This window comes from Canis lupus, chromosome 2 (genome assembly GCF_048164855.1).
Source record: "Canis lupus baileyi chromosome 2, mCanLup2.hap1, whole genome shotgun sequence".
NCBI lineage: Eukaryota > Metazoa > Chordata > Mammalia > Carnivora > Canidae > Canis > Canis lupus.
The window spans coordinates 87,112,585-87,139,809 of record NC_132839.1 but is presented as its reverse complement, the minus strand read 5'-3'; the positions used below and the strand labels follow the sequence as shown (position 1 = coordinate 87,139,809).

The 27,225-nt window shown below is 35.1% G+C and overlaps 1 protein-coding gene across 1 annotated transcript in view; it reads right to left on the bottom strand.

Annotated features, from left to right (window-relative positions):
* Positions 1-3,381: 3,381 nt before the first annotated feature.
* The window catches only part of DHX15 (DEAH-box helicase 15), a 59,609-nt gene continuing 35,765 nt past the window's right edge, over positions 3,382-27,225 (bottom strand). The window contains exons 6-14 of the mRNA XM_072808969.1: positions 25,674-25,841; positions 18,513-18,599; positions 17,281-17,430; positions 16,771-16,879; positions 16,099-16,290; positions 13,064-13,186; positions 7,782-7,972; positions 5,148-5,317; positions 3,382-3,953 (exon numbers count right to left, since the gene is read on the bottom strand). Coding sequence (XP_072665070.1) covers positions 3,836-3,953; positions 5,148-5,317; positions 7,782-7,972; positions 13,064-13,186; positions 16,099-16,290; positions 16,771-16,879; positions 17,281-17,430; positions 18,513-18,599; positions 25,674-25,841 — 1,308 coding nt within the window. The 3' untranslated portion in view covers positions 3,382-3,835. The remainder of the gene's footprint in view (positions 3,954-5,147; positions 5,318-7,781; positions 7,973-13,063; positions 13,187-16,098; positions 16,291-16,770; positions 16,880-17,280; positions 17,431-18,512; positions 18,600-25,673; positions 25,842-27,225) is intronic.

The following is a 27,225-nucleotide window of genomic DNA, read 5'->3' as shown; positions in this document are numbered from 1 at the left end:
AACAAAGTTATTTAAATGTGGTTTTCCCAAGTTTATGCCTTCTTGAGTTTCCCAACAGGTTCCATTTACTACAACCTATAATTACAAATGAAGACCCTATAAGTAATAGCAAGCATCTTTTAAGTTGTAATAAAAGAGGCCCACACATTAACAAAAAAAAGTAAGACACTTGCCAAACCTAATCAACTCCCAGGTTGAGTTAACTTATTATTAGCACACAAATGATGACAGAGGTGGCCACAGAGAACAGACCTGCTTTTGCTAAGTGAGGTTCAAATACCCTAGAAATGAGCGATTATCAAGTCCAAGCTAGAGAATTCAGTTCAGCAAAACTGGAAAATTCCCATCATCTAGCCAGTGTATACCAAGAAAAGTAATTAGAAGTCACCACGGCAACAAATTCCAAATAAGTACATTTGTCTTGGCAATGCAAGATAAACCACTTGACCACTTGTGCAATAGTTTATCTACAGGACCATTTTGTCCATAGGCCCAGTACTAGCGCACCACTAAAAATGCCTGGGAACACAATTCCTCCCCTACTTTCTCTAATATAGAAAGAAATTGTAAAATTCAAATCCTTGTTTAAATATGTACATACTAAATCTGTCAACTTAAAAACTGCATTTGAAACAATGTGTATGTTAGTTTCACAGTACAAGAATTCTAAAACTATGAGAAAACATGTACTTGAGATACTCCTTTCCCAATTATTTAGGAAACAATTTTTATGTCTAGAATTTTTTACTTTTTATTTATTTATTTTTAAAGATTTTATTTATTCATAGAGACACACGGGGGGGGGGGCGGGGGGATGCGCAGAGGCACAGGCAGAGGGAGAAGCAGGCTCCATGCAGGGAGCCCGATGTGGGGACTTGATCCAGGGTCCACAGGATCAAACCCCGGGCTGCAGGGGGCGCTAAACCGCTGCGCCACCGGGGCTGCCCGGTCTAGAATTTTTTAAATGTTATTTAATGGGCGATATAGAGATGCATTTAAAAGCATGAGGTGAGGTCTCCAAAGATGAACATGTCCACGGTGTGAGGGTCTTTCCTCAGCCCTGAGCCACATCCAAAACTATCACCTAATAATTGGATGCCTTAAATTTATGGTAAGATTAATGTGAGCCAAAAGTATGCTGTGGTTATTTGAATGGTTAATGTAACCATAAGCTGCATTAAAGAAGTGATGTCATGTCTGGTCCCCTGGGAAATACAAGTTCACCTCACTCTGCCCACTTTAGGCCACACTACTTGACTACAAGCCACAGAATCTTCAGCAGAGGTTTATCAGAGATGTCCAGGCTATCGAGAAACCGTATCAAAGAGACGGGTAAGGGACAGGCTATTCAGCCTAAATGGCATTGTGCAGTAAAACAATTATCCTTATTTAACTTTGTTCTAGAAGCGAGAATCAGAAACAATTAGTCACAGAGAAAGAAATTTTAGCTCAGCATTTCTACAACTATTAAAATGTCTTTGAAAGTAATGGTTTTCTTTAAAATATCTGAGCAGAGGGGATGGCCTTTAAAATCATTCAGAAGAGAATCTCAGGATATTTGTGTTACCTTATAAACCTGAAATTCTAGGACTAAGCCATATGCTGTTTTGTGGACTGTGGCTAAGTGGGTTGACTGTAGGGTATACTTTACTGTCCCATTCCCCTTGAGTTGTGTTCATTTCCTCAACTGTAGTCAAAGGCCTTCCCTTTCTTATGCTACATTCACAACAAAAAACAGCTCAACTATTCTAAGAGGTAAGGAGAGGTCTTCAGAAAATCTGGTTTTCTGAATATTAAGGAGAAAATTTTAAATTTAGCTTTCTTGTTCTACACCACTGAGGATTCATTTGATAGTTTTAGCCACCTGTGTGAACAAGGGAAATTGTGACCACTTTTGTATTCTGTTGCCAAACCTGTAACGAAGGGGTGAGGGTACACAAATTACAGAAGCCATATCTTTGCCAATTACATCAATGCTTAAGATTCACAGCTTTGGTCAGATGTGGCCAGCCTTGCAAAAACTAACGGCAGAGTGGGCACAATGACAGTTTGCTCTGCTGTCTGCCATGTAGCCACTCACAGTGCACACTCATCACTTACAAGATGGAAAAGTGTACTACTCGCTGTTCCTAGAAACTTGGCCAAATGCCAAACTTCCTCCTTTACATCTTTTTTAGGTTTCCCTTTAAGAAAATCTAATGGTTTAATTTAGGATTTTAAAAAGCACAAGATTAAACAACAAATACGCTAAAATGTGATCTATTTAAAACTAGATAGTCAGAATATAAAAAATATGCGCAAATGGAAAAAATGCAACATAATACTTTGGCAAAAGCTACCTATTTAGGGAAAACAGTCTGACCAAGTGCCTAGGCTTTCTTAACATACTCTAAAAATATCCTAGCAGACAATTTGCCGATACTGAGAGTAGGATAAATTTTTAACCAACTTAAATGCAACCCAAAATATTATGTCAACATGTAAATTATTCCACAGGAATAACACTAGGCCCTTACAGAAGTGTATTAACTAAGCCACTAGCATCATTTAATAACACCTATCTTATATTAAAAAGTATACAGCCTGAAAAACTCTTATTAGCCCAATTAACTCCCTTAAACCACATGATAAATGCTTTAATATATTTAAATTCCAACTAAACACACTTACAAATTTCCTTTAACATTTAAATATTTGTAAAAAGGGGGGGGGAGTAAAAGAGGGGAGTCCAGACATTTCGGAGTACAGTATTTAGTCTTCAAGTGAAAGGAACTGATTACAGGCCCCTTGAAGGGTCACACCAAACACCTCATTTGCTGTTAAAAAAAAAAGGGTTTTAACTTGTCTACTGCCTGTTACAGGAAACAGGAAAGTCAAGTTCACATCTTAACATACTTTGCTAATTACTTTGTACACTGGATAAAATATCCCACTGAGAGTTTAGAAAAACTAAGATCTACAATATAACATCATTCCCTACTATTTAATACAAATAAACATTTGTTTCAGAGGGTAGGGTGTTTAGGTTTCTCTAAGCATAATAAAAAGATCTGCTAAAAAAGTAGTAACAAATCAGCCTTACAAAATGAACTTTAAGACAATGAGAAAACTATTCTACCAGTATTCTGTCCTGAGAGCCAATATTGAATGAAAACTATATATTTTTATCCCATTAGGTTACACCTTAATTAACCTAACCAAGTGTCCTGCCATGTTCTTAAAAATGTTGTTTTAATAACTATTTCATCTAAGGAATAGCCTTTGTGGAAAGATGTTAAATATGTAATCATAGTATACTTACAATAAAAAAAAAAAAAGCCCCACATTTGAGAAGAAGCCATATTTAAAGAGATTAGAACAAAGATATCAAAGTGCTTTGGCTGAAATTAGTATAAATAGACTTTATTGAAGTCAGTGCCTCTGTACTGAGACAGAAGATTGTGTCTACATAAGCACAAGTTGTAACATTTCACAACTTCTAAAAGGAATGTCAACAATTACAACGATCATGCATACCATGGTCGATAATCACATTTTAGAAGCATTTTCAACCATTTCTAAAGAAATGCTTATAACATTGTTATATATAGAACTACTTTCAATAAACTGCAAAACATTGATCGACTTTTCCAGTATGAGCTACAGTGTCAACACAAAAGGGAGGCATAAATGTTTAATTTATGAAATCAGAATGGAATATTTACTGTAAAGAAAAATTAAAAAGCTTTCAAATAAAGGCCATTATTGAACCAACGTGAAGAGCACAACTTGAACTTTTCAGTTCATTCATCTTTTAAAGCTGTCCTCTGAATAACTTCAGTTCTAAGCACTGAATTCAGTACTGTGAATATTCCTTGGATTGAAGTTTGGCAATGATGCGGTCCAACTGTCTCTTTGCTTCACACTGTGGGAAATTGCTCATGTCATAATATTGAGGGGCAATTTTCACCAACCTGTCCAGAAGGGGGGAAAAAATTAGCAAATTAACATTTAATTAAAGACTGGAGTTGCTAATAGGATAAGAATTACTCATTAATATACTGATGAACAAAGGCAAATCTATGAATCCAAATCAACATTACAATTGCAAATGCCTAATCCATATAAACACCGCTTTCAGAAATGCATTATTTTAGTAAGCTGTAAATTTTCTGATGTTGGACTTTCTGTAACTTAAAAAAAAAAAAAAAAAAACCTTTCTTTACACTAATGTAAAGATATTAAAATAAGGTTATTAATTTCTTTAATAACCCTATTTTGACCAACCTCCCCAAGGTTGTATTAATACAGGTTCTAAGTGAGAAATATCTTTGTATTCAAATGATTGGATCTTCTCATTTTCCAAGTTTAATAACTATAAATATAGATCTATACCCCAAAGAATTCACTTGACTGAATCTTTTTAAATGTTTAGCCATAGAATTTTTTCTCCAAAAAGCATTTAAGATAAAATGGTAATGTCCTACACAAGTGTCAAAAGTCATAAATCTGTGTAGGAAAAAAGCCTCACACTATCTAGCAAGTGACAACAACTAAAATAAGTGCTTTCAGCCCACCATTCTTGGCTGACATCTCTAATCCTAAGTTACGGAATGGATTTTGGCAAAACCACCACCAACCAACCAACCAAAACAAAAAACAAGACACACAAAAGGGGAGGAGTGGTAATTTTGCTTAAGATAACACAATCAGTTCCAGTAACAATTTGTAAATCAAATATGCTAAGACACAAGATGTGTAGCTTTTATGTTTGCTTAACTCTGTCTAAAGCATCAACATATAAAAATAAATAGTTCAGAGCTAATGATAAATGGGACAGATTCATTTCTAGTGCAGTACCAGGAGACTTGAGTTGATCACAACAACAAGAGAATAGCTCCAAAGATAGTCTTTGATTCTAGTCAACTACAATTTTATATTTGACTTCAAATCCTGCCCATGCCCATACCAACAATCCCACTATTCTCTTAGCAAAGATTTAAAGAGATCAACCATACCATCAGGTCGAAGCCCCATGCCTAAACCCTGGAGCACATATCCTGAGCTGATGATAACATTAACTTCAGGACATGACTACTGAAACAAAATCAGATTCCATTCTGAGCAAAATGTTAACAAAAACCTTTAAAACAAAGGGTGGTGCTTACCATTCTGGCTTGATATCTGTACACGTCCGGATGTAATTCTTTGTCGTAAGAACAAACTCATTATAAAGCACCCATTCAGGCTTGTGGTCAAGAACAGTAGAGGGATGCAACTGAACCACCTGGTTATCTTTCACAGTTAAGTAATGCCCTGTTCGTTCTAAATGTGCCACCTGAAACCAAAACCCAGTAAAATTAATACAATGCTTTTGATGTGCTAGTTATAAAGCAAAAGTGCTGTAAAGCTACTATAATTAGGAACAGAGAAGCTTCATCTTTTGCTTTTTATTCAATGGCTACACTTATTTACAACTGCCTGATAAAAGCAGGGATAAGCAAACTCCTGCAAGCCAAATCCAGCTCATTGCTTGTATTTGTTAAAGGCCTGTCGGACAAACATGCTCTATACATCTTTACAGAATGGGGAAGGGTGGGTGGGTGGGGCTGGCAAAAGGAAAATATCTGGTCACGAGTAAAAATCACGTAATTCAAATGTCAGGGTTCCTAAGTAGAGTTTCACTGGAGGGAAACCTGGGTGGCTCAGTGGTTAAGTGTCTGCCTTCGGCTTAGTGCGTGATCCTGGAGTCCTGGGATGAAGTCCCACATCGGGCTCCCTGCATGGAGCCTGCTTCTCCCTCTGCCTGTGTCTCTGCCTCTCTCTGTGTGTCTCTCATGAATAAATAATAAAAATCTTTAAAAAATAAAGTTTCTCTGGAACCCAGGGAGCCCATTTGCCCATGGCCGCTTTTGCACTGCAAGGGGAGGCAGAGCTAAGTAGTTTCAGAATGACTGAATGGGTCCACAGAGCCTTAAATATGCACTATCCAGTCCTTCCTGCCTTAGACCATCTAGAGTAGGTTCTTTAGTGCTAGGTGACAAACTGTGTAGTAGATGAACAATTACTAAAACATTCACAATTAAGATAGAAAAAAAGCAAAAAGGAGTGAAAAGCAAATGGTAGTCTACGAAAAAATAAAAAGAATAGAGGGGACAAAGGTGCACATGCTTCTTGCCTGCATTTCTTCTATCTGTAATCAAATATGTCTACCTAATATTTAATTAGCAAACACTGAAACAGTTGATATGCCCTTTCTAATTCTAGAACTAGATAGTAATATGAAGAATGTGTGTCAATGATAGAAATGAGTAAGTATTAATAACAGAAAATGAACTCAGTTTCCTTTAAAAAATACTAAGTACCTAATTAATAGGTCCTAGGTACTATAGTGCATGCCCTGTTTCTAACAAATTTAATCTTCAAAGTAGAAATCCATGTTTGAATATGGCTTTGTCAATGTTTTTGGAATTACAAGCAAATTTAAGAATATGTCAAAAAGCCACTATATACTAATATATATTATATATTAAGAATAAAGTGTCTAGAATGAATTTTCATACCTAGCTCTATTATTTTCCTAACTTTAATGAATGAGATCTTATATGAGATGCCATAATAAAAATTCTTACTGTTATTACGATTTCAACTACAGACTATGCACCAATCAATTTTTATTTTGATTTTGAGCATTTGGGTCCGTTCTATTTATTCAGCTCATTTGGCCTTAAGGCAGGCTACATCTTGCTTAAAAGACATAGCCAAAATAGAAAATGAAAAAACAAACAGGAGATAGAAGAGATAATTAAAATCAATCCAATCCCAAGTAATGGATAGATTTGTTTTCAATTTTTACCAGTAGAGAATGAGTTTAAAACATAATTTAAAATCTCTTAAACACTTTGTTTACCTGACAAGCTATATATACTTCAATTAGTATCGTCCCCACGACAACACACTTAAAACTAAATAAAACATTTTAAATTATTTTTCATCATTATCACTTAAAAGACATTTTTGGCTTTTGCAGCACCCAGGTGTCTGCTATATATTTCCATGATCATTCTACAGCACTGTGAATGAAATACAGTTATCTCAATACTTGATTTTTTGGGTAGTCTTTAGTTGCTATATAAAGACAAAAGTGAACTGCACTTCTTGGATCCACCCAGACAACTGCAATGTTTTAGCACGATTTATAACTGTATCTCTCCAGTTACCACCTAGATTCACAGAAATGTTTCAATATTTTAAAATCAAAAGCCAAAAACTGAAATTTACATTGAAGAAATAGCTGTTAATCCCACCTGAAAATGGCTAACATATCATTTGGTATAATAAAGACTCTTAATTAAAAAATAACTACAAATTGATTTCTACATAACTGGATTACTAACTTTGTCATTTAACAAATTAATCTGTTACTCATTAGACACATAAAATTAGTATATTATATTAATTCACTTGAGAATCTAGACATAACATATAAAGTCAATATTCAGAGGCATTCTTTTTTTTTTTTTTTTTTTAAAGATTTAATTTATTTATTCATGAGAATACACAGGGAGGAGAGAGAGGAGAAAGGCAGAGACACCGGCAGAGGGAGAAGCAGGCTCCATGCAGGGAGCCTGACATGGGATACGATCCCGGGTCTCCAGCATCAGGCCCTGGGCTGTAGGCAGCACTAAACTGCTGAGCCACCAGGGCTGCCCTAACTTGTTTACAAGTAGATTTGAAGGGCTGTTATAGAAAGCAAATATGATGTAAACATTTAATTACGCATACATATGTTATCCACATACCTGCATAAAATACCCAGTAACCAAAGCTTTCCTTATATTAATATAATAGTCCCTGCTTGTAAAGTCAGTACTTCGACGAGGCAAATTAAATCTGTCCATAATTCGCGATAGCTGCTGGCGTACGTTATCTGCTGACATCAGGGACCTGTAGTTAATGAAGTTGTCATAACACCACTGAACCGATTCATGATCTACAAAGTTGGAGGGAGGGGGGAAAAAGAGGGGATATGAATCATCCAAATAGGTATATTATCTAATTAAAAATAAAAATCATTATTAAGAGTAAAATAAGTAACCCAGAAAGAATTATCCACATCACCGTTATAAAAGAATCACAATGTTATCAACTTTCCTAAAAATCTAGTGTAGTGAAGTTCAAAATCAGAAATAGCACTAAGGTTTCCGGCTACTGGATTTTGAATAAACTATTTTGAATCAATGAAGTTAGGTTACTCATGAAAATCTACATGGATGCTTCTAGTATAGTCTAACAGACAGGGGTGGGTTGAGGGAATTTGATAAAATGCCATGTCTGCCTCATTTTCATAGAAAGTACACCTTAGATTAAGATTACCAAATATAATTTATGAGTTATAAAACTGAACTCAAAGGACTACTGTAATTTTTATTTAATTACTCCTGGGCTAAGGCACCAAACCTGAAGGGTTTAAAGGTTTTACTGCAACCTATGTGGTCTCTTAGTGGTGGACGAACAAGACTTAAAATACAAGTGGTTAAGTGCATTCCTTAATCCTCACCTATTTTTTTTTTTTTTAACTCATCCCTCTTCCACCTCCCCTCTGGTAACTATCCATTTGCTCTCTGTAGTTAAGAGTCTGTTTATTGATTTGACCTTATTTTTTTTTCCCCTTTGTTGTTTCTTGAATTCTACATGAGTGAAATCATACGGTGTCTTTCTCTGACTTACTGCACTTGGCATTATACTTTCTAGCTCAGTCCTTTGTCGCAAATGGCAACATTCCACTTTTTTTATAGCTCAGTAATATTCCATCATATACATACATACACACATTTATACATACACACACCACCTCTTTATTCATTCATCAATTAATAGACACTTGAGTGGCTTCCCCATCTTGGCTATTGTAAAATACTGCTGCTATAAACATAGGGATGCATGTATCCTGTTGAATAGTGATGAGCATAGGATGATGTTTGGAAGTATCGAATTACTATACTGAACATCTGAAATTAATACAACACTGTTATCTCAACTAACGGGAATTAAAACAAAAAATATCAAAGAGCTATATTATAAAAGTAAAAAACAAAATAAAAAATAAAATACAAGTGGCATAATTTATAGGAATGTCTGGAATCCCCACTCATGTTTAATAAACAAGACTTGCTAATTATTATTAATAAACAAAGCTAACACTTCAAGTAATTTCACTGCATGTATTTATTATCAAAGGGATATTTCTCCACTGATGAATAATACTTGCGAAGCTTCCAACCAATCCACTGTGTGCTCATTTGAGCAAAAAGCTCAAACTGCAGCAAAATATAAAATATTATATAATGACATTTTTATGTCCTGGAGAGTCACAATGGAAAACTTCACTATTTACCTCACAGGCCTTTTGATAAATAAACCTAAGAGGGTTATGTGAAATTGGGGGTTGGAGCAGGGGGAGGACCTTAAAATAAGAACGATGTTGATCCTTCCGCAGCTTCTGGAACATACATTGATCTTTGGCACACTCTTTTCGCTTTAGTTCTACGATAATACCAATTATAACATACAACCTTTTCTCACTTAATTTTCAAAGGAATAACAACTGTATTAATAAATGTTTGTCCATTACAAAATGTGGCCACATTTCAGAAAAGGCAAGTGGGTAGGTGAGGTAGTAAAACGGATCTTTAAACTGAAGAACTGATGTGTTCAAGTCAATTAAATAACTGATCTAGAATGAGTAGTAGTATTTAAGACAACGCAGCAAATATCTTCTGGAGATAACTCAAAGAGAAAAAAGTGTGTTTTAAAGGCATCCTCGCTTATGCTGGTGCAATGTACAGAGCTGAAAGGCAATGGAAATGTCCACGCTGAGACAGTAAGAAAGGGGGCCCTTTGAAAAGGGCAGCTGATTTGCAGACTCTGATCTGGAGTATAGCTTTTCTGAAGGTTCTAAATTTCAGAATTCATACCCTAAAGAGTAACAAAATGGCAATTTTAAGTTGTCAAGATAAACAAACACTATCTGGTAGTTCTACTGTATTTTCTAAATTTGGTAAATGGGAGAAATAAAATCTAAAAATGGAAATATTTTCGTACAATAATGTTGGCTATAGATTTATTACCAATACAGCAAAACTGCTTCTAAGATCTAAGGTCAAACCAGTTCAGGGTGAAATCAGGCAGATACACAGAGCAATCAAGGTGTTGCAAAACAACTTAAATCTAGCTGTTTCTCAAAGGTGTGATTTCAGGGATGCCTGGGTGGCTCGGTAGGTTGGATATCCGATTCTTGATTTTCAGCTCAGGTCTTGATCTCAGAATGGTGAGATCAAGCCCCAAGGTGGATTCCAAGCTGAGTGGGGAGGAGTCTGCTTAAGATTCTCCCTCTCTCTGCTCATGTGTGCACATGTGTGTGCTCTCTGAAATAAATCCTTTTTTAAAGTGTTATTTCAACATATGAATTTTAGCTTTTCTATGTAATCAACTATTGTCTCTTAATGAAATAGTTCCTCTTGACCAATATCTGAATAAGTTAATTTTTCAAACACATTTAATGTTTCAATTAATAATGTAACACAGCATCACTTAAAAATCATTAGTGAAAAAAAAAATCATTAGTGAAAACATTCCAAATTCAATAAATGGATATTAAATGTCCAAATATTACAGAGAGATCTGGAAGTCTGATACTTTTAAATGACTCCCCTTATTTAAGATGACAGGCAATAATTAAAGGCTAATCCTTTGACTAATGGGGACATTTCTATCAAATGTTCAGTCATCCGATTTCCTTTGACCTTATTTATTACAAGTATATAGAATAAAATAATAAAACATAAGAAGCATGTAGCAGGAAGACAAGGATCAAGCATCTAGGGAATGGATGTTACCACTCTAACTCACTCCCTCTGCTAGTCCTATTAACACGTGGCTGTGCCATTTATCAAAACTTAAAACAAATGAACACAATCTCCTAATTTACGGAACATTAAAATTTCTTGTGACACATACATGGTAAAAAACCCATGCTGATCCTTTAGAAATCTTTAATTTCCACTTAAAACAGTATCTTAAAGATAACAAAGGATTTTGAGAACTAAGATGGACGTGAATCCTTCTCAAGGCCTTCCTCTCTGCAGCCATTCCCACTGTCAGTTAATTATGTGCTCGGTGCTCAGCTCAACCACCACAATACAATGTGGCACATATAGGAATATAGCATATTTCTTGGGACAGATCAAACCTATCAGGAATAGTCTTTAACATTATGTGTTATCAATACATTGAACACAAGAGGGATAAAATGTTCTTAAGTAAGCTGTGTAGTGGCCTTTGCTTCTTCACCAGATATTTATCAATTCTATTCAACTCATGACAGAGTTGATATGTAAGCCACAGACATGCAGCACGTTGGCAGCTATGCCTTTTGTTCCACTCTGCAGTACTTTTGGATTCTGAGATAAATAAATTCACCTCCATCCCAAAAGAGATGTGTTAAAATGACCAGACTATTTTAGGAGTATAAACAAAAGTTTTAGGAGATAACAAATGGCAATGCTATAGTAAATTAGGAAACCATTTTCTTATTGGCAGAAACCATACACTTTACTGACCGTGAACTCCACATTTTTGGTAAAGTGTGATGATGTAAGGCTATCGTTACTTGATTACATATCTAAGAGGTTAACCTACTGATATGTAGAAATCAAAAATTTTCAAAACTCGCAATTATTTCTCCATTTTTTTCTTTTTTTTTTTCTTTTTTTTATTTTATTTTATTTATTTATGATAGTCACAGAGAGAGAGAGGCAGAGACACAGGCAGAGGGAGAAGCAGGCTCCATGCACCGGGAGCCCGACGTGGGATTCGATCCAGGGTCTCCAGGATCGCGCCCTGGGCCAAAGGCAGGCGCCAAACCGCTGCGCCACCCAGGGATCCCTCCATTTTTTTCTTTAATTGAAGTTCTTCTCTCATTTAACTTTTATAAATGGTGGATTCCAATAATAGCATCTGGCAATAACTTCATTATGACTGTATTTCCTTATTTTCAAACAACTGGAAAATGTTTTTCATGTCACTAAATATTCTCCGAAAACATGATTTAAAGCTAGAACAGGGCGCCCGGGTGGCTCAGCCAGTTAACCGTCTGCCTTCAGCTCAGGTCATGATCACAGGGTCCTGGGATGGAGCCTGGAACAGTATTTCATCATGTGGCTATAGCATAAATTCTGAACTATCTTTTTACTGGTGGGCATTAAGGTAATTCCCTCCCACCCTTTTTTACTATCATAAATAATTCTGGGATGAAATCTTTAATTATATCTGTGTGCACAGGATACTGGAAGATCACAGATTATTCATAGATTATTTCTGAGTCACAGGATCTGAACTTAACTTTCTCAGTAACATAAAATCTACTGCTTTTCACAAAGACCACATCAATTTATAGTTCCACCTCTCTTGTAGGACTGTTTCACTAAACCCACTCCTACATAGCTAAGGACTACTTTGCCCTAACCTCTGCCAATTTTGTAGGTGAGAAAATGGTACCCCTAGATAATAATGCTCTTGAACTACAAGTAGAGTTGACTTTCCTCCTCATGTTTACAGACCACTTGAAGCCTGACTGAGAACGCTGATTCACATCTACAGCCCATTTTTCTATTTTCTTAGTTTTGTATTTAAGAGCTACTTATTAGTAAAATTACTAAACAGTAAAGATTCTATAAATAATACAAAACTAAACACACAAAACGAATGAAAATAAACAGTGAAACAAAGTATATAAAAATCTGTGTATTAGTGGTAAATATTATACTGGTATTTTGTTTTTAACGCTCTCCATTTTCCAGCTTTCTATAATAGGTATTTTCCCCACTGATTATAAGAGTAAACAACTTTGAAAAAGACAGACAATTTCCATTTTAAATGCTAGTCAGGAGTTTTTTCTAAAGTACCTCTGGGTTTCTAATGTAAAGTTGTCACAGATAATAAATGAAAGTGAGATGAAGAAACATCTTATATACTGCAAGTGACATTTAGACAAAAGAGTGCCTTCAATCTAATTTACACTTACTTTGTTTAAAAGCGTGGTAGACATTCAGCAGTGTCAGATGATCTCCATCTATGTGGGCAAATCTCATCTTGGCTTCATCTGCGGCTTTCTTGGCCTCCGTGGGGCGAACAAAACACTGTGGGACTAAACAAGGTTGGTATGGGCCCAACACAAACGCCCATATCGATGAGTCACGCATTCACAGATAGAGGAACAAGGCCTAGCTAGGTCAGTTCACAGAGCATAGGGCAGGGCAGGATGGCCTCCAACTGCATCTTGGACTGTTTACTACCTTGATTTGGTACATCAACACCTAACCACATCTGTAAGACAAGAGGGTTTCAAAGCTACAGAGTACCTGATGATTTTAACTAGATCTAAAAGTAGGCATCAAACAGCTATTCTGAAGGCCATCAAGATACTAGAAATAGAAAGCTCAACTTATTTCAAAAACCAGTGCCGATAGCTCTACCAATAACCAGAATTATGGTGTCAATAGCCTTTAAGCTAAATGTAATTTTTCAAAAGGCCATCCACTGAATCCACTGAATGGCTATGGAAGTTATGAAGCTGTATCTGCCCACTGCAGGGCTAAAAACCACTTTCTAACCAGTCTATTGCCACATTTCTATTGTAATTTTTTCCCTAATGCTATGGCTATTACCAACTGGTGGGTATCACTATTAGCACCGGTGAGCAGAAGCATATGGAAACATAAAAAATATCATGAAATGTTGGGTTTTGATGATAGCAGTAGTGGTGGAAGGTTAAACCGCCTTTGAATTAAGAAAATTCAAAAAGGCTGAGGAAATTCAGCCTAGTTTTCCAGCATTTTAATAAAAAGATTAGAAAATGACGTCCCAAGTTTAAAAAAAAAAAACTGTTATTTGGTTATTTGAATCAAAACCTCAATATAAAAACCAAATCCAATATTTGAAAGTTGACAATTAGTCTGAAACAGTCATTATTTCAAGGGTCATCAAAATATGTAACTACAGTATTTGTTTAGAGCCTCGATGTTAATTCACATAAAATTTTAAGTTGTTACAAAGCGTGCACTACATTTTTAAAATACAACTTTCCTTAATTCACTTTAGCAATTCCATAGTCATAAAAGCAGTATGAAAGTAAAAATACTTAACAGCTTGGGACTTTGTCAACACATTTTTAAAGCTCTTAAAACCTTTTCAATATAAAAAAGTATAAATGAATCAGTCCAGATAGAAGATAATGGGAATAATCAACAACAAGATCAAATACAGTATCAAATTACTTTCCCATACAGTTTCCCCTTTAAAAGATACCAAAGAAGCCAAAGAGAGACAATGACACATGATCACAATAAATATTAATTAAATGTCTTGCTTAATGTAATTGAAGCAAGGTAATTCATGAAAGTACAGAAACCTCTCAAAGATACGAAAGTAAAAGTGAACTAGCTCCCAGAATTAACAGTGGGAATAAGTAGCACTCTACAAGGCCCCTGATTTGCACTATTTATATCAGGACCTGAAAATGTCAAAAACTATTTAAATGAAAAACAAAACAGTATAAGCTTGGCAAACTGTTTTTGTTCTGTGACTTCTTCCTCACCTTTTAATACCCGCCCCCGACAAGTGCCTTGCTTAATAATCACTAAACATAAATGTCCATTCTCTTGATGTGCTAATAAACTCCTGTGTTGTACAGAGCTCCTTATTACAAATAAGAGATATAGGTGGAAGATTTCAACTGCGTCACAATGACCAGTTTTTTAAAGAACTAGTAATATAGACTCAAACGATGGTAATTATATAGTATGCCTGATAAGAGAAACTGGAAGAATAAAATCTGAGCAGATAATAAATAAATATGCAATCTGTTAACCCTTGCCCCACACTTTCTCTAAAACTAAAATCTTGGGTAAGTACCAACTGGGAGCATCTAACAAAAACATGTAAGAAAGGCAGACAACAACCTACCACCACCTCCGCAAGTGAGACTACAATTTTATTAAAATGATTCGATACTGCCCTGCCCATCTGCTCTGAGTCTGATCAGTCATAACTCTGCAAAAAAACATTTTTAGCTAGTTCTTAAATAAAAAATTCACACCATTAAAACATATCATACATCTAAACTAAGCCATAATTTTATAATTATAAAATTTTTCAATTTATCTTTTAATTCCATGTAAGATTTTGAATTATTTGAGGCATTAGGTTATAATTATAGACTAATAAACCACTCTGAAACTGAAGTCATTCTCCCCAGTACTGGAACTAGTAGTATAGTATAGAGTACTTTGGTCATCAGTAAAAATATAAAATGTCTTCTATTTTTTAGCTGTAAGAATCAGTGTAAAGCTGTTAACCATATTTCTTCTTTTTGGAAAATCTAATTTCCAAGTTATAATTCATTGATGGATACGCTTTACTGCTACTAAAAACAGCATGACTTGTTAACCTTAATGCTCCAATTTCCGAAATCAGCAATATTATCTATTAGGTGTCTTTCACGTATCAACTGTTTTCTGCCATTGTAAAAGAATTATGATCTGATGAGATTTTAAACCTAAAATTACACATTACTACTTCTATTTATTTGATACTAAGTTTGAAATTCACATTTGCTCAACTGCCACTAGAATATATTATTTATATGTGTAGGAAAAGTTCAATTTAAATGATAGTTTGGGTTTGTCCCAGGCTCACTTAATAGTGCCAAGTACTAGAACAAAGTTCTTCTTGTACTTTCAGTAATAAACCGCAAAACTGATGAACCTACCAAAGAACTGTTACAATTGTGTTCAGACTTGTTCTTTTCTTATTGCAATTTTTATTCGCACTCAAGAGAGCCAATGTTTTTACTATATTTTGTGCACAAGCAATTACTTTACTTTTGTAAATACTGTATCTTCATAAATCTATTTACAAGATATTTAGGAAACAAAATGAGCTCCTCAAAACCATCTATAAAATCTACTATCATACTAAATAATAAAAAACAAAACCAAATGTGAAGTCCACCCAAACTGTGAAGAGCTGGGCTTTTTTTAGTTCCTTTCCCTCTATTACCTGACAACATAGCAGTAATAGATAGGACCTCATTAGAACAGTTGTAGTCACAACTTGCAATAACCATTTTAGCGAGCTGTGGATCTAGAGGAAACTCTGCCATCATGGATCCCAATTCAGTCAGATCTCCATCATCATTTAAAGCAGCCAGGTAATTCAAAAGTTCTAAGGCTCTCATCAGAGTTTCAGGAGCTGGGGGAAAAGGCAATCTATTAGACAAACTGCTTTAACAAGCAAAAAGGTGATAAAGTACAAACTATTATAAGCAATCTCATTTTTCATTCTTCAGTGGACCAAACTCAAACTGTCATCAAATTCAGTTAGAGTTCTAGCAAACAACAATTCATATAAATTTGCAATATTTTCCTGCACAGTAGTTAAAACTGTCATTTTCCTAAATAAATTAATTCCTAACAAAAAGAAAAATTAGAAATTTCTCATTTTCCTGCTGGGTCAGTAATTCCCGGGATAATTTAGTTACTCTGAGGAAAGAAAAAAAAAAAAAAAACTTTCTCATATAGTTGTCATTCTTAGTTTTAATACTAACATATAGGACTTTTCTTGACGCATACTACAAGAAAAAGTAAAGGGTGTGTGTGTGTGTGAGATAAGATGTAGAGATAGTGAATTTTGGTTAAAAGGCTTGCTAAAATATGCTTTGAGAATTCATACCTGGTGGATCCATAAAGTCAAAATGCACCAAATCATCAATACCAAGCTTCTTCAATTGTAACACAACTGATCCTAAATTAGAACGCAAAATCTCAGGATAGGTGTTATCCTAGCAAAAAACAAAAGTGTTTATTGTTAAACATGCCTTAATCCTCTTGCTCCAGAAAACAAAACATACCTGTTCTCTGCCTCTTTAGCTATTTACTTTGGCATTACTTCTAAACCACTGATCCACAGGAGAAGAATACTGGTGGAATATACCAGAAAGGAATCCGACACCTTCTGTGAACTATCTTTACAGGGTTGAAAGTGTTACTGCGAACTGTTCACTTCAACTTAAAATTTTAACAGAGAGCTGTATTGGTAGATTACACCATAAATCTCACTCAGGGAAAACGTAAGGCGCTTATGGTGCCAAAAGGCAAGATGAAGTAAATAAAGCAATTTTCTTCTGGTAACAAATTCAACTTAACCTTCCAAACACAGGAAGGATACAGCAAAACCTCTTACCTGCATTTCTGTTTTATAAGCTTTCTCTGTATAAAGTCTGAAGCATTTCCCAGGTCTTGTACGCCCAGCTCGACCAGCCCTCTGCTGAGCTGAAGCTTTACTAATGGCTGTTACCAAAAGAGACTCAACTCTGATTCGAGGATTATACACCTATAAGAATGAAAATAATGTAAGAATTTTTCCTTCAGTTAACCACAAAACTGTAATCTGTATGCAAAGTCCACAGCTAATCTCAAAATAAACAAAGCAGTATAGTGATGAAGGCTGCACATCAGAGACAGAAACTGAGAACTGGTTGTGCCTTAACTTTCTTTCAGATATTCTGAAATAATCATTCTGAAGACTCAAGCTAACATGGAAAGGTTCTTATCTATTACACACAAAGCTTACATCATCTTCACTCTTCTTAATTAAAAGCTTACATCATCCTTACTCCTCCTAACTGAAAATTAATTTCAGTTCTACCAGCTTTACTTTGCTTTTTTAGAGTGGATCAACAGTGTTGAAGGCTTTTGCCTGTAAAGAACCTGTCAATTTCAATACCTGATGATGTTCAGTGTGAACATCAAGAAAAATATTTTGAACTCAGTTCAGAGGTCAGTTACACACTGCCAGTTTAAAGTGAAAAATTTCCATCAGAAACATAAATACTGCATGCAACAAATTCTCCCAATTATACCTATAAAATGTAACCAAATGTAATTTTAAAAATCTGTGAATCATACAACATCACCAGTTATTTCCTGAGTAGTCACTTCCTCTGGCCAAAGTGCTTGGTATTCAGCACTGCTCAACTAGAAGATAACGTTAAAACCTTTTCAGATACTATGCCCAACACATAATAGAAACTCTAATCTTACTGGGTGATCAACCTACAAGAATGACAATCCTGTCCTCTTATTACTACTCTCATACTCCTTAAATGAACACAGAAACCGAAACACTTCCAACTGCTACAGAGAAACAAACAAAAAAACCCCAAAGCACCCTTAAAAAAAAAAAAAAAAAAAAAAAAGGCCTAGGATTCAACATTATGCATGGGTTTAATAAAGGATAGTCAGCTAAGAACAGAAAGGGTTCATATCACCAAAGTCTGAAAACAAAACACAAGACAACAGGAAAATAATTCTAAAAAGTAAATTCTAGTCACTGAACAAGTACACAACACAGTATGTACTCTTAAGCTAACACCAATTTAATAAAGTAAACAACTAAAGTATTAAAGTATGTACCTTTTGTTTTGCAAATCCAGGATCAATCACAAATACCACACCATCTATTGTCAGAGAAGTCTCTGCAATGTTAGTTGACACAACTACCTGTTAAGAAATAAACAGTATATAAATTATATTATAAATGAAGTAAAATTGAAAAAAACCGTAAGGGTAGCCATGACCTTTCACTAATGAATTTCAATCCAGTAAGTAAACTAGAAATAAGGTTTCATCCTCAATGGCCAATGCAATGCAATACAAAGACAAATTAATATTTAAGATCTTAATTCAAAATCTCATTTAGTCCATCATAGCAAATTCCTTTTTCAAAGAAAGCTATTATTTCAGGTTATCACTCAATCACATATGTTTTCATTACTTAAACAGAAAGATAGCATCAAGAGAAAAATTATCGATGAAACAGTATAATAGCTTGCCTTACATGTCTTGCTGACAGAACACTACTTTGGTTATTATCCAAAGTCCACAAAACATGTATATCTTTTGGTATTTTCTGGCAGTATTTACAAAGGGAACTTTGTATCACCAAAACTAAACATTTAAAACAAAATGGCACAGGAGGGCACAGGGGGACAAAATCTCAAGTTAAGATCTAAGAAGCATTGGCACATCATCAGAATCAAATGCAGATGTTTTAGAAAGTATACAATTTCAAAGAAGATGTCACTGCATTCAAAGCAACTGTTAATCATTTGAACCTTTTACTGCCAGGGAAAAACGTTTCAAGTATTTACATACTAATATGATCCCTTGTTTTTTTTCTTTACGTAAGCGTGTGATGTATGTTAGATCTATTTTAGGAAACTGGCTGGGGTTTGAGAATAACATGTCACATAATTTTTCTTATTTAACGATAAGAAAATGGGATTCTTGTTAGATTGTTTTTCCCCCAGAACCTTTGATTTTTCAGGAACAGAAAAGTGCCATTAAGTGAAAATGCCTGTATATGCAAGCAGAGGACAAAAAAGATGAATCAGATACAGGGCCTGCTCTTGCAGCCTGTGAAGGAAGATTACACATGCATAGTGTAAATGACACCATAGACTCACTCTGAGACTTAAAAAGGGTTTACTTCCACAGTTAAGACCAAGGAAACTTACCATTTGAGTTGTCTAGAGTAAGGTGGAATCTACCACGAGAGAGAAGGGAACAAGAACACTAGGAGTAGAAGATTCAGCTTAAACTATGACATACAGGCAAAAAAGCCCATAGGCACATCTGAGAAATGAAAAGGACTCATACCACCAGGAAATCCTGGAGGTTTTGAAAATTTACTAGAGACCTATTGACAGGTTAATATTTTAGAATCATTCACACATCTAAAACCAAAAATCCTTCCTTTTTTTGTATTGTGTAGTTGCAAAGACTGGTAACTAGCAAATGATAAGGAACGCAGGTCATCTAATGTTACTCAAATACAGTTTTCAGTACATTTAAGATGGCACGCACATGGCTCAAAAATTAGAACCAAAGCAAACATAAACAAGGCTATGAGGGGATCCCTGGGTGGCTCCGCGGTTTGGCACCTGCCTTCGGCCCAGGGCCTGGAGACCTGGAATCAAGTCCCACATCGGGCTTCCTGCACGGAGCCTGCTTCTCCCTCTGCCTGTGTCTCTGCCTCTCTTTCTCTGTCTCTCATGAATAAATGAATAAAATCTTAAAAACAAAAAACAAGGCTATGAAATTGACAGGTGAATTTGAATAAATATCCTGAGTTTAATATTCTTCTACAAAGTCAAGTACGTTGACCTGGAAGGAGCAATGAATTTAGAAGTCAGTGACAGAGCCTGGAAGCCAACCTAAGTAGCTAAAGGTTTTAACACTCCCAAATCTCCATTTGCTTTTATAATTCCTGAATATTCATCTAGCTAAGACAAAACTGTTAACAAAATTAGGCAATAAATAGAGAAAGTCCTTATAAACCTATTACAGAACCAGTGACATGCTTGTGATTATATAAAAGGTCTTATGGTTTTCTGGAATTCTGGGGTGATATTATAATAGTTTTGGATACAGATTTAGAGCAGTGGAGGAAATAAAAAAATACATTTCACATGTTTCTTCTAAAACAGAATACAGTTAGTATGGAAAAATTTCTTGTTATGATCAATTCTTCAGAATTTAAAAATAATTTTTAAAAGATTTTATTTATTTGAAAGAAAGAGAGCACAAGCAGGGGAAGTGGCAAAGGGAGAGGAAGCAGCAGGCTCCCCCATGAGCAGGGAATCTGACTCCAGGATCCCCAAATCAAGACCTCAATAGAAGGGAGGCTTTTAATCAACTGAGCCACCCAGGCACCCCTAAAGTAATTTTTCTTTAGAAAATAATTTCACTTGGTGTGCATGCGTCTTTGGCTATGTCTGTGTGGCAAATAATGTAATACTTACGAGAACTGTGGATTTAAGAATCACAGGATTATGCCAAGCTGGCAAACCCCATGTCCTTATCGATAGTCTACTGCCAACCAAAAGTCAAACTCCAAAACAGAGGTGTTAAAAAAAAAAAAAAAAGACCTTAGGCTTTCTTCCAAGGACTAAAAGTAAATTGGTTAAAAAGCTTTAAGGTAATAAAAGCTTTTTGAATAGGACTTATTTGCCATACTGATTTATTAAAGTACTATGAAAAAAAAGGCAGGGCTCGTAAACCATGGGAGGTAGGTTTGGGGACAAAAAGGGGGAAAACTCCTGTAACAAACTGTAGGACTTTCAAGAATGCTTCTTCTAATGACTTTACTACTAAAGCTGGAGAGGTAATTCTAGCTATGGCTAAAGAAAACATATATATATATATGATGCGCAAGAACAAATACATGAGATGATAAAAAGTTATCTAGCTTCCTCGAAACCTTAGTAGTAGACTAATGCAAGCCCTAAGTGTGTTCTAGATGTAGCTTGCATATGATCTAATTAGGAACTGTTCAGAACACAAAGTGATCCTGAATTTGGTCAGGGGATCTACATACAACACATGGGAATATACACAAATGATACAAGCTTTCTAGACTGTAACATGGAAATAAGTGTTTCCCCCTCAATAACATGCCTCGCAATGAAATCCACTTTGATTTATTTCAATAATTCCACTTAGAAGTAGTAGAAGTGAGAGTACCCTAAGTTACTCTATTTGAATTCTATTTGGACACAATAATGCACTTAGGTTCAACTAGTTTGGATTTTCAGTCCCCAGGGAATTCTGTGGGGGGTTGCCAATTCAGTAAGGACATTAACTTCTTTATCTGTCCACATCCCAGCAGTACCACACTAAGTTATCTTCAGATAGTGGATCATTAAGCCTCTCTTTAAAACTATAGAACCATCTCCACAAGGGCCATTTCTCTTTTTTATTGAGCAGTGTATGCTTTGAGCCATGTTAATTAGTAAACTGTAAGATAAGCTACAGAAAAATCAGCTATTTGTATGGATAAAATTAATGAAACCTAAATAAAATCAAAGAGTAGTTCCTGGATTTTAATAACATCAAATCTATAAAATAGCAATTCTAAGTCTTAGTCAAAAAATGCATATGAGTAAATTTATTGAGTAAACTTTTAACGCTTATAACAAAACCATAGCTTGAACTTAAACTCAAATATCTGAATAAATGTCAAGCATGATCAAAACAAGCAAAATAATCTACACTCACAAAAACACATGCATTCTCAACCTTTCTTTTTTTTTAAACATTTTTTTTTTTTTTTTTTTTTTTTATGATAGTCATACAGAGAGAGAGAGAGAGAGAGAGGCAGAGACACAACAGGCAGAGGGAGAAGCAGGCTCCATGCACCGGGAGCCCGATGTGGGATTCGATCCCGGGTCTCCAGGATCGCGCCCTGGGCCAAAGGCAGGCGCCAAACCGCTGCGCCACCCAGGGATCCCCTCAACCTTTCTTGATCATTAAAAATTCGAAACTATTCACCAGTAGTGCTGTGTTAGAAGCCCACATAAAAGGAACTCAGTAACTATTTGTAAAAGGAATGCTAGTTAAATCCCCCATGCCCATTAAAACTTTACCCTTAATATAGCCTACATTTTAAAACTTTAATACGAAAAGGTGCTTTTGGTAGTTCTACAACTGTATTAGGCCCTATTTTGCATAAATTAATACGAGTAAGACAACAACAAATAAGGCACTACCTTACAAAGGGTGTCCAAATATAAATACAGAATTACACTTATTTTGGTGGAAATTAAAAAACTATTAAATATTCTCTTTGTTTCCAAACGTTTTAACTTCTTACATTCTACTCTATGCCAGCTATTATCCTTGTATTAGAACAAATTTAACAAAAAATGAATCAAATCCTATTTGGTTTTACACAACTGGAAGCAGACCATAAATCCCTAAATGTTCCTTTGTATTTTTAAATCAATTGTAAATATCAACCAGTGACAGTTTAACACTTGTGAATGAAAGCGCCATTCTAGTAACTGGCAGTGAATTCAGGACAGAAGCAGCAAGCCTGGCCTCTAGTCCTTTATTTTATAATATAAACGGGATATTATCAAAGTTGCAGCATTTTAAAAAAAAGACAACAGGAAAACAGCAACTGACTGCCAGTTCTTCCTATTCCAGCAGAGAGCCACTCTCCTTTCACAGGACTTAAATTCGTCCCTTCCTCCTTCTCAACCCTTCTGACGACTCTAACCCAGTCAGTCCGTCTGTAGGTCACCTGCTCCTCTGAAACTACCAGTTAGTGCCTGGCTAGAGTGTATTTTCTGCTCTCTCTGGTCCTATCTTCTTCCAGGCAGCTTCCCTGTTGTCCAGCATCAAAAACTTGAATGGATGAATGAATCCTGCTCTGTGCACTAGGCTTCCATAAAAACGTTCATTTTTCCTTCAACATGCCAGGCTTCAAAGCGTTTTTTTCGCATAATGAGAATGACACACAAACTGTGTCCTCCCTCCCTCTCTTTGGGTCATAGGTGCATGTGTGTATGCATGCACGCTAGAGACCGTTCTTCTCAGACTCTAAAATGAAGTTGATTCATGCCAAGAGAGAACATGATTTCCCAGCAAGAGGTCATGTAGTTTCAGCTGAATGAAACACTGTCATAAAGCATCACTGTGGCCCTAGGACGGGTTCCCAAGGTAAGCCCTGCCCTGGGAACTCCAGCGGTTCGCTCGTCATCTCTGGCCATCAAGCACACATATATCCAACTGTTGCCAAGTCACTCTTTCCAGTAAGACAAAATTCTCCTCGATACCCTTAGGATTTATAAGAACACAAAAAGCAATACAGTTAAATAAATTCTATTCCCCATGGGCTTAAGCTGTAGATTCTACAAAATGTATCACATTGGACTGGCACCAGACTGAATCTAAATTTCCAATAAACTAATAATTAACAGAGCAAAGAATTCAGATGTGAACTACATTTCAGTAAATTCAGGCCATACTTCTCAAGGAAGCCTAAAAATGGAATGAAAAGAGCTATGTGAAAAGACACAAATATGGAAAATCTTGCTATATGCCAAATTTACTCAATGGTTAAAAAAAATCAGCTTAAAATTAAAACAAATGTAGATATCCAAAGTATACATGATTTCAAGAAAAATTATCTGCCTCCACTCTACTCTTTACTATAGAATGTTTAAGAAATCCACACCTTTATTTACATACATCCACTAATACAAAATTAAGCTAAGAATTCCTCAGAAAATCAGAATTCTTCAGTCAACAAATTAACTTTAAAATTGTATACTAAAGCTATCACCTAAAATTTCAACTTTTCTCCAAAGTTCAGAATGCACACAAAGTTAACCGGGGAAAATGTTTTAACACGTTCTAGAGACAACACAGAGACAACACTATGACAAGAGTAGTTGGAAAGTCCAACAAAATGAAGCTATGACCAAACTGTTTTTGAAAAGTCAAGTCATATTCACTACTCTTGTTGATCTATGAAATACTCAGAACCTGATTTTTTTTCCCTATCAATCTCTTGATAATTTATATTCCACTAGGCTGGTGTTGTATACCCCTTCACTAAGCTTCTTCAATTTCAAAAATGTATTTGGTTCATTTAACTTTTACACAGCCATGTAAAGAAATAATTAGCCCTGATATATTTAAGTATCCTTTTATAATGTGTAATTTTTCTATAATCATGATAAACATTAGCAAAAAGATTGAAATAAAAAGCCGAAAAAAGTTGTGAGAGTCTGTTAGTCCTGAATTTAGAAAGAAGAAAGCAATTAATTCTAAATCTGACAAACAAGTAAATCATACATAAGTAATATTTCAAGTAACACTTTTTTTTACATGAATATACTCCAGGAACTGATAGTAGTTATAGTTACCCTGAGGGATTAGTTTATTTTACATATATTAGTACCCTGTACACACAAAGTGTGATCCTTGAAGATAATCCCCTAAAGTGATGATGGTAAACTATACCTATTTTTAAAAATCAAAACTTTAAGATTAAGAATCTTACCAAAATTCATATGCAGCTACTATTTAACCTAATGATTGACTCCACTATACTAATGTTTTTCAAACCTTTTCAGACAATGTAATCTTATTTTTGAAGATCTAGTAAGAACATTGCTCTTAATAAAAGTGTAACTGTTCAGTTTCAAATTACAACTCAGATCCCCTTCCCAGAAGGGAGCCCAGAAACAGGTCTGGAAAACCCTTGTCCCTTTCTATGCCAGGCAGACACCCATACTCATAGAAACCACCTATTTAGGCAGCATGATGAGTGCTACTGTTATCAGAGATCTCTGTAGTCAATATTTCATACCTGTAAGACATGACATTTGGTTAGGTCCTTAAGGCAAATTCTAGGCAGAAGCCAAACCACTGAAGAAAGAACACAGTGCTTAGCTTTTGCCAAGTGACTTAATGGAGAGAAAGACAACACTTGGCCATCTCCTGCTTTCTTGACCCATCATAACCAACCACCCGTTTACTAAGAGGGGCTTCCTGTGGGGACAGGAAACAGTGCATGCTCTTACTTAAGGTCAAAAGATACACAAAATAATACCAAAATATACTTTTTTCTATTTGCTTTTTAAATACAGATTATTTTGTAGTGTGCAACACAGATCGCCATCACACATAACTTAGTCCTTAATAATTTGATATAGTGTCTTTTCTCATAGACAGTTCTTTCGGTATTAATGAAATGTTTACACAGAATATCTCTAGGCTAACCTTTCTTCCAATTGCTCCATTCTGCTTTTTTGGAGGCGGAGGCTCAAAAATGCGTTGCTGTTGCTGAGGAGGAAGTGTAGAATATAATGGAATGATTTTAATGTCACCAACTTCAGGGCCCAGATCATCAACCTCACGCTTTATTCTCTTACAGGCTTCATCAATTTCCTACAAAATACAAGTCTGAGTGTAAAAACAAAACACATACACACTAAAACATTCAAGTATTTATCATAATCCTAGTTCTATGCAGCTTACTTTGAACTTGGTAAGTCAAAACTCGGTAAACTTCATCGGGATTTCCAAAACTATCATTGAAATTTTGATTTCTGTACTCAAATAAATAGACACAACTATCTCATTGGCATTCTACACTTTTTCTTCTAGTCAAACGTCCTAATTAATTCTCAACAAATTGTACTAAAATTGAAATTTCTCACCCAGGAATATTTAACTGCACTCATAACCTTTTAAATTTTCACAATCTAAAAGAAATGGATGTGCTAGATATTTTAAATAAGCCAATTAGGCTTTAATGTCACGTATCACTAATGTAATTATATGGAAGATTTGCTTCATTGTGCCTAATGAGAACAAACACCTTTACAGTATCAACATAGATATTTAAGAAGTAGGCTAACCCAAATAACTCAGAGGATCTTCAAAAATTTCCCGACCACAGAAAATAATTCTAACACATTTGCATTCATCTCTAGGTTTTAAAGAGAGGACACACAATGAATACTCAGAGAGTGCAGAAGACAGAGAAAGAGAGGGAGATGGAGGCTCCAAGGGAAGGGCAAATGGACTTAAAAGGGGGGTAAGACAAATTTAAAGTTTACTGAAGCATTCATCAGATTAAATTCAGAAGTATGTTAAATGATTTGGCAGTCTGTCCAAAGCATAACTGAATCAGAAGCTATCCTTATCAACAAATTATCTCTTATCTGAAAAATCAGAATGATTAAAGAAAAACTTATTCAAAAGTCAGAATTAAAGAAAAAAATGGGAAAAAGTCTATCAGGTAAATATAGTCTGTATTTTTATTATATTAAACTACAATTATTTTCCTTGAAATTATTTTAAATCAAAGTGCAATTCTGTTTCCATGTTAAAAAATACAAAGCCTTTGGATACCTAAGAACAAAATTTTTCACTCTTTTAACCATAGGAGTTCTCTTAAAAACTGGATAAGGGTCTTGAAAATTATCAAGTAGAAAATTACTATTAAGTATTGGATGTTCACAGTTCCCTTTGAGATGACGTTTCTAAAAGAAAATTAAAGAATGGTATTGATTGAAAAAAAGAATATAACAAAACAAATAATTTTAAAGAAAAAAGGCTTTCAAATGCTGTATCTAGACTAGAATGCCCCCTGCTGGTATGCAAATACAAAATTATATCTCTTCCAAATCAAAATGATTTGAATATAAACCCCAAATTAGACTTCTCTAAAATAAAATAGAAAAACTGATGCCAATATTCAGAGTATTTTTAACTTAGTTAATCTCACCATATATTTGACCAGAAAACAAAGGGTCCAAAAAGTCAC